Source organism: Buceros rhinoceros, unplaced genomic scaffold (assembly GCF_000710305.1).
Source record: "Buceros rhinoceros silvestris isolate BGI_N320 unplaced genomic scaffold, ASM71030v1 scaffold5297, whole genome shotgun sequence".
NCBI classification, from domain to species: Eukaryota; Metazoa; Chordata; class Aves; order Bucerotiformes; family Bucerotidae; genus Buceros; species Buceros rhinoceros.
In genome coordinates, this window is record NW_010422646.1 from 69,213 (window position 1) to 78,145 (window position 8,933).

At 39.8% G+C, this 8,933-nt stretch overlaps 1 protein-coding gene across 1 annotated transcript in view; it reads right to left on the bottom strand.

Moving 5' to 3' along the window:
• The window catches only part of COCH (cochlin), a 20,538-nt gene extending 11,953 nt beyond the window's left edge, over window positions 1–8,585 (bottom strand). Inside the window, exons 1-3 of the mRNA XM_010140107.1 lie at window positions 8,487–8,585; window positions 5,548–5,581; window positions 3,660–3,816 (exon numbers count right to left, since the gene is read on the bottom strand). Of these exons, the coding sequence (XP_010138409.1) occupies window positions 3,660–3,816; window positions 5,548–5,581; window positions 8,487–8,585 (290 nt within the window). The remainder of the gene's footprint in view (window positions 1–3,659; window positions 3,817–5,547; window positions 5,582–8,486) is intronic.
• Window positions 8,586–8,933: the final 348 nt, after the last annotated feature.

Below are 8,933 nucleotides of genomic sequence, written 5' to 3' on the forward strand. Positions count from 1 at the left end.
AAGAGTGTTGAAGATATAGAGAGCATACATACATAACGTATGGTATACCTAGTTTTAAACTAGGTGTAGTTGTTTCAGTTATTTGGAAGAAATCTACAAAATTCCCAAAGCACATATGTAGTTACGTCACTGTAACAGCAAATTACAGTGATTACAGTGGCATTATCTTCTTGGAGTTGCTTTGAGACCAATATGGAGTTTAGCCATCGCGACAGAGTGAAAAGGAGCAAGTATTTTGTAGGTTTTTGTTGGATTTTCCAACCTGCGCTGGAATGAGCTGGGAATTAAACAGTTACCTTCTCTGCTCCATTCATCAATCCTTTTTTACCAGGACTAGTGTTTATGGCTGCAAGTAGTTGCAGCAAAACCAGCAAGATGTTCTCATGCAGCAAATTCTGAGTATGACAGGCCAACAGGACTGATAGCCCCCACACCTTACAGGTAGTCTTCAAAAAACAGCAGCTCACCTAAACAGGAAATTTCTACCTATATTCTGCTTTTTCAAAGTGCTTTACTACTGTCTATCATATTCAGATGGCTTGACCGCTGTTAATTTACTTTCTTACTGAAGACACAGGTTAGAAAGGTGAGTATATTTTGATCCCTTCATTGCTAACTGAGCTCTCATTGCTCTCACAATGTCTCTGGAGACAGACCATTAGATGCCTGTTTTACAAGCAGGGGTGCACATTTCACAAGTAGTATGATTTATATTGACACTACGGAAAAATACAGATTTTTCTGTGCTCCTGGGCTGGAGAACAATCATACACGTAGTTCATAAGGTACAGACTTCACTGAAGAGCTAACTGATGAACAAATGCCTGTGCTTTGTTATCTGGAAGAATCTTGACAAGAAACCTGCATCTTCCATTTCTTCTACCTCCTCCTTTTGAAGGAGCAAACAAGCCCCACCAGCTTTCTTGGTGGGATGTCTCTAACAGTCAGTCACCACTGCCACAGGAGGTTCAAGACCACTGCCTAGCTGAACTGGTAGGAACACTGAGAATTTTCAAAACACCGAGTCCTCAATTCCTTTGGAAAAAGGTCTTGATAGCAAGAGCTTTCTTTTCTTTTAAAGTAAAGACACCTTTGACAACCAGTAAAAACCCTGCATGTTAAAATAAATGGTTACATCACTAAATACAAACGTTATCTTAAAAAAGACAATGGGAAGAAATATCAGGTTTCCTATATAATATTTTTTTAAAAAGACAGTTGATCCAGTCATTCTTCAAACATTTTGTATATACTTAAACCAGAAGATGTGAAGAACTGAAGTTTAACCTTGTATTTAAGCACTCATGAAGACACTTAAAGCGCACTGAATGGAAATATTTTCTTTTACAGGAGGATCAAAAGGAAACCTGTACTAAAAATAAAACGCATGGAGACTTGTAGTTATCTTTGAAATTAACCCTTATTTGCTTTAAAAACAAACAAACACCGCACACCCCTCCCCCGCCCCCCCCCAACACCTCCCAAGTCCTTTCTAGCTGCCTCTACAGTACCTTTGTTCCTAGTCTCCTTTAGACCATTTCAGAAATTCTGGGCAGTTTCTACTCAAAACCCCTCCTTAAATTACATCTTTTAAAAGTTCATTTTAGTTTACTCTGGAGTTTAGATACTATAAAAGTAACCTGAATTTTTGAAGTCTTGTTAAAAATGACAGGATTTTAATTGATGCATCAGCAAGTTTCTGGATAGTAATGATAGCCCCCTAAATATTCTTTAAAGTGCTTAGTATGTATTTTATGGTATTTAAAGTGTCGTAACTATGAATGTTAACCCAGATTCCCTTTATTTTCCTCCTTTATAGTCATTTATTTCTCTGTGATATTCTAGTTTGTGGGTTTGGTTTTTTTAATTAAAAAATACTCCGTTAGCCAAGTTCAGCATCACATCCACAAGAGTTTCTGTTGCTTGGGCATAAAAAAACCCGCAAACAACCAAAATTGACACTCTTCCCCCATTCTTTTAAACACTTTGCTTCACTGAAGCTTTTAAGAATATTTGCAAGCTTTCTGCAAGGACAGCAGTATTCTTACCTAGAACACACAGATAGAAGACGGTGTGATTTTTGGTTCATTGTAATTGTGGTTATTCAGTGTAATTGTGTATGTTAATAAGAATGTGCCAAGGAGCTAAATAAAACTAATTTTGACATGTTCAGTGATGCTCAAAGGGATTCTGGGTAACTTCTGTTGCAATCCACAAATGCTAATGAAATCTCATTCACAGGAATAGGACATTTAAAAAGGTCTCTGTACCGAGGTATCACACTTTATTACAATGATTAGTGTCAAGAATACCTCTTGAAACCCAAGTATTCTTGATTATATGCATGATGCAGTCCTACTTTTAAATACACTCAATATTTCATTATAGAATTCTCAGATATTAGGGAAAAATTGGGCAGGATGATCTAGTCCGTACTTTTGTTTCAATATAGGATCATTATCTATCAATTACCACTATCTATTAGTCTAAGACAGATGCATGTCTATCTGGTTTTGGAAACCGCACTATCTATTGCAGTTTCTGTAATATCCCAGGACATCTAGGCTCCATCCTTACTGTTAGGCTTTTCTTCCTGTCTAATCCAAACTTCCGTTGCTGAATCGTCAGTCCTGTCCTAAGGTTGATAACCCCTTACAGAGTTTTGAATCAGCTTTGTGGAAGGAAGCATATTGTGAAAGGTCCAAGGGAACAAGTATCATGTTGTACAGCCAGTTAATAGATGAAGCTTAAAATCCTCCTTTAACAACCAAAAGCTGTCTCAAAGTATCAAAATCAAAGGCTGAAACTCTGTAGACTGACAGTCAGGAATCAGTCTGGGTTCCACAGGCATCTGAAATAGGTGTCACTCCATCTCCAGCTAGTTTTGTCCAACATTTCCTTACTAAAAGTCAATCCTAGAGAGAATTTACCTTGCAAAGAATTAAATCTTTGTCCCCTCCTCAAAAAGAAAAAAGAAAACAAACCCAGATAACCTCAGTAAGTCAGCTTTGTCCTGTGGAATTATTGTTACTTTTCTAATGACATCTATTTAACATGGGTTATCTGGATATTTTTCTTAGTCTTTACTTTTCTATTTGATACAGGAGTGAATCCAGCTAGGTACTGGTCTAATTAAGAGATCCTGAGGTAGGCTAACACCCAGCAAGCCACTGTCAGAAGAGAAATGCTGTAACAAAAAGAAGTAACACTGATTAAAAGTAATAGTCTAGGGACCACAGCCTAGTCACAGGTAGGTCTGTGTGCCCAGGAACTTACACTGATTTCAACCATTTCAGAAAAATTGTCATGTAAGTGAAAGTCAGAATTCCCTAATTAGTTACTATTTACACTGTTTCCTTCCATCTCTACTAGTGACACGTAAGTAACCTGACACTGAAGGTCCATCTGCTGCTGTGCTGTTTCAGAGACGGTTAATAAATGATTTTCAGGAACATTTAAACACAACTTTGATAACTTACAAGCTGCCCAGCCATTCTTTTCTGCCTTGTTCTCTCTTCTCCTAATGACATTCCTATTGAGTTAATAGGAAACCCAAAGTCCAGAAAGACCTTTATTACAGATGATGTCAAAAGGTTAAGGCTTGAGAGTGCGGCAAGACCGTATAAACTTGTTTAACACATCGCAATCATCTGACTTACCTGTGTATGGCAGCTCCGCAGATACTGGAGAGAGAGGCATAAATTCCATCCCCAAAGACATAAAATTGCCATAGAGGACAGTTAGCTGGGCAAAGGACATCTTCTGTCTCTTTTTTAAGGTCAAGTCCTCTTGTAAAGCACGTGATAGCAGTGGAAGCTAAAGAAAAAAGAAGAACCTGTGACCTGAAAATCTTGACGGTTTGCTGGATTTGTTTGGTTTTTTGTTTTAGTCTCTCTACAGTTTCCAAGCTTAAAGCAATGTTTGAATTTGAGATTAGGTACAGTGTCTCATCTTATGCTCCAGTACATATGTAAAGACATCTTTGGAGCTCACAAACGTACAGTTAGGGCAAGAAAGAATACACTTTTAAATTGTTTATGGAAAAGAAGTGGCAGAAAAATGTGGAAAAAGTAAAATAAATGAGCAGACAACACTAAAAGAACATTAAAATACTACCCAAGGATTATCAGAAGGAAAATATCCATAAGTTTACTGCAGAGACAGAAGGGCAAGGGGAAGACCTTCAGAAGGCTGGTGGAGAGGGTGGCAATCTCCAAGGGAGAAATTTAAATTACTCTGACATCCCCCCTGCAACCTCCAGCCACAAGACATCTATGAATCACTTGGGAAACTCTGAATCTTCTCTCCAGTGGCATTCACGAAGCAGCATTCCCCTTAGCTTCTGCAATAAATCCTCCCGAGGCTGGTGTAAGAAAACAGGAACAGCCATCTCCTTGCTCCAGTCATACAGTAACATCTAGAACATTCGTATCAACTCATTGCAACGAGGTTTACATCATTATCATCGAGAACAGGACTGTCAGAGTCACCCAGTGAGAAGTTACGTATCCAGCTGAGGCACATGTATTTTTCACATGTGCATTTTTACTTAGAAGTTACTCCTCAGGTTATTGTCATTAAGTTTTCACTGAGCTTGCGTGTGTGCGTTGTAGGTACACAGACACAGATTTACACCAGTACACTATTTTGCTTGGCAAATGGATGCTTTTTCCTTAGAAAACTCAGACTTGGATAATTACCGTGATCCTTCTGTACACAGGACAGCACAGTCAGCTGGTCTGACAGCCCAGCAGATTAGGGCTTTGGCTTAGATCAACATCAGTTCAGCATCGTAAGATCAACCCATGCCTGGATACATATTCCAAACTTCCTAAGAGCACATCTTGTCCTTGCTGAGCACTAGAAGGTGCAAGAACCTTTCCTGCATGCACTTGCCCAGTGTCGAGAGCTGGCAGAGGCAGGCCAATGATTGGTGCATACACCGCAGCACTACATCCCACAGAGAGCGTGTTTCAGGGATCACTGACCTGCCTCTCACCTGCTTCCCTGCCCGCTCCTGCCACTCTTACTAGTGTTTACTGAGCCCCCACAGGAGCTGCTTGTATATGAAATTATTTGGAGCACACGCTGTCCTCATCAGTGGATGGAAAACATCATACCTCCTGCTAACCTCACTGACCGTAGAGCTGGAAAGCAGAACCGTTAGAGCCAGAGGAGCACAGGGGAGTGTGTCTGTTCATTTTGGCAGCATAAATTGAACATGTGTCTTCACAGACTGTGCTTACTCTTACTACGTAAGTAGTAAGTTACTTAAGAGTAAGCTACTTACTCTGAAGTATATGTAATCCTCGTTAATGCTGTACTGAAAGGATGTTAAACTAGCCAAGCATATCTTTCTGGAAGAAAAACCAAAACCTTTGCTGCTATTTGTCAGTGTAAAGATGTGACTTAAATATGCTAAATACTTCATTTTCCCCTTCAAGATAAAAGCTGCCTACCTAGCAAGACACTGAAGTGATTTAGGGTGATTTTCAAGTATTCTAAAAAAATAAAATAGTTTATTTTAGGCCTTGCAGTCTTACCTACTCACATCCTCTCCATGTTTAGCCATACATTTGCACTGAAAACAAAAGTCTGAAAAACCAAGTAGAACAATCATACTTCTACCTAGAAGCTCCATATTTTCATTGTTGAAAGTGACATTAAAGTGTTATGCTACAGTAAGTCAATTTGCTTTGCTGTTTGAGTCCCCTCACCCTTTCATGAAAGTTCCACAAGTGTGTCAGCTAATTACCAGGCACTAATCAAGTAATAGCCACCAAATGACAACTAGCAAGACCACCAGAATGAAAGAGCAGCTGGAAGGCTGGGTATCCTTGGAGGAATCACTGCAATCTCTGGTAATCTCTCACAGTACTGCTTGCGCCATGTACCTGCAACATTTTTCCAGCCTCTAAAAGCTAAATACACCACAGGAAGTTTTAATACCTGTCACTTCTAATGTACTGTTCTTGCCTGTATGCACAGCCTGCCAAGGAATTCAAATACAATAATTAGACAGGTCTAGTTAATGAATTACACAGCACAGAAGATGTGGGGGGTAAAATCTTGCTGTTTTTCCTGGCTATGAAAACACAGAAGTCCCTCATAGCCCAGCCGTGGGATCTTTATGTACTGGCAGCCTAAAGTCTGTCATGATCTCGTCTACACCATGAGAGGGAAGGGAGCAAGTTGCTGCTGTGCTAACTGAAGAACTGACATTATCTGTGAGCTTTAGCAGTTTGTACCTCAGCAGGATCAGCACAGAGGTAAAAACCACACCCTTCCATTAAAAACACACCCTGTTAATCAAAAAGCAATGATTTCATTTTGGCTTTCTACATAGGTAGATACAGTTTTCTATAAGGTATTATTCTATAACTGATACTACATTAGACATCAAAATGGGAAGCACTGGGCACCGAAATTAATACTGACAATATCCACCAACAAATTCCGCAGTGGGTTTTGTTTTTCCCTGCTAATGCATCATCAGCTATCCAACCCATGAAACTGCAAACAGGAAAACATATTAATCAGGACTGAGTGCTCAAGAACAGCTCTTCACCAGCTTACATACTAATCATCCTCCCAAGTTTCCTGCGTGATATTACTATTGGAATTGAAGGTGGTGGTTGGTTTTGTTAGTCTATCCAAGACACTTCATCGTAGCAGACACCACCACGGAGTTGTATAGGTAAAGTAACGGAGATAAAGCCTGTATGTTTTAATGACTGTCATTTACAAATGCAAGAGGCATTTCTCTGGATACTTATGTGATCCAGTACTCTAAATCCATGAATTTTTAGAAGAGGGTAAAGCTGGTGATTTACAGGAAAGGACTCAGTCCTAGACCTCTGCCCATTCTGGACTCTGATGAAGATTAGAGACCTATGTTATATGACATCAAATCAGGCCTTCAGAACTGTAATAAAACAACCATCACGCCATTCTGTCAAGCCACACATTCTTTAACCCTCACAGAAACACACTGCATCAGGATACACCATAAAAACAAAATACAAAAAGAATCTATTTTTTTCCTGATTTAAGCCGTATTTAAAAGCAGGGATGAATGTCTTCCATCATCGTTGACCTGAAAAAGAAAAAAAAAAAGGCTCACTTCTCTAAGACATCCATCCAATAACCACACTTTCAATCAGTCCATCAGTTTCCATCTTTTTGGGGCCTCCCACCATTTACTCCAATTTGCCCTGAATAGCTGTTTCTTAAGCCCACCTGTAAGAGTTCTCACTTAATTTTTGACAGCTGTCACTAATTAAAAAGACTCTAGAAAAACAAAATCCACAGCCAAAATCTGCACTTTCCTGACCTTGGAGTTTCCATGCATTGCTTCAGGAAAGCAGAATTTGTTTATGTAAAGGGAAAAAGGATCCCTAGGTACATTATTACAAAAAAAATCAGGGATTGCTAAGAATAGAGCCATAAAATAGAGAAGCACATCTCTGTTATGCTTCTTACTCCTTTTAGTATTGTTTCTTTGCAAAACAGGAAGATTTGAAGTCCTTTTCTGTATCTTGAGGATGTAAACAAGGTTGCTTTTTATATCTTACGGAAGGAATACTCCCACAAACCTTATCTATCCCAGAAAAAAAAGACGTACTAGTAGAACTATACATATTTATGTTCTGATAAACATATTCACAGCTGGCATACTGATTTATGTAACCTTAAGTATGCATCCTAGACAAGGGCTTTTTTAAAAAAACCCACAAACTGGTCAGGGCTATAAAATTCATTTAAATCTGAGACTTGCCCTTCTCTGATCACCGTAAGGTCTTTTACCACACATGGTCTCACATAGAGTAACTGGAACTGCTGAACTCAGCAGTATTTGTATGCATTTCAGAGGGGGCATAAGGAAAGGGACAAGATCCTTTAAGATCTCCCTCAGTAGCTATGAGCCTAAACGCAGCAGATTAAGGAAACTTACTGCTCTTTCATTACATTGAACAATAGAATTTAAGCACTTTTATAAAGCTCCTGCAAGCTTCTTGTTCATTAACAAAACACTGCTGAACTTAGGCTCAGAATAACGGTAAGAGACAATATCTTACAGTAACTCTTCACATCTTACATCACAAACACATCCTGGTACCAATATTCCCTTAATGTTATTTTAGCTGGTTCCAGATACCTTCAGAATGCAGTGGCTCCTTCTCCAACCCTGGGAGGAAGCATTACAGAAAACTTTTCACTCGTTTCCCAACAGACTGTTGGCACTTGAGCTGTAATGCACCTGCGAAGTAAAAATGAAAGGAATTGGGCTTGGCATATGTTTTCCATTGCTGTGCATTTTTTTTTCCTGTTTTAGCCGTAGTACTCTTGCAACATATAGCTGTTGTCAGTTTAGCACAGAAAAACTTTCAAAATTCTTAACTGAACATAAAATCAGCAGCAAATCCTGCTTCCTAATGACTGTGGAAGTCCTGAACACCCCTTCAGAAAAGCTTGATGTCACTCACCTTCTGCGGGCCAGGCCTGCATCTGGAAGCACATCCTGGAGGCTCCTGCTCTCCCTTGGCAAAAGGCTCTTCTGGAAGGGGCAGACCAACCACTTGCATGCTCTGGTGTGTTAGTTCTTCAGCTGCTTTCTGTGGCTCTTGTTCTGGGGGACTGACTCTAGCTCCAGCAGCAGCGATGCAGTCCGATAGGGCATGGTGCAAAGGTAGCCCCTGCCCTGCTAGACATCTTACATGTGGGTTTTTTTTTTTTTTTTTCTGCTTTCCAGGTCAAAATAATAGCAGGGCAGGTTGCAAAAGTTCTTTATCAATTCCATGGTCAAAAAAAACGTTGGAGATTCAACTGCCAAGCACTGTGCGAGTGCCTTTGTACCACACACAAACACGCTCCCACTCACTCTTGCTATCGGCACTCCCCTCGACGGGGACACTTGTCACCAACGCTCTTCT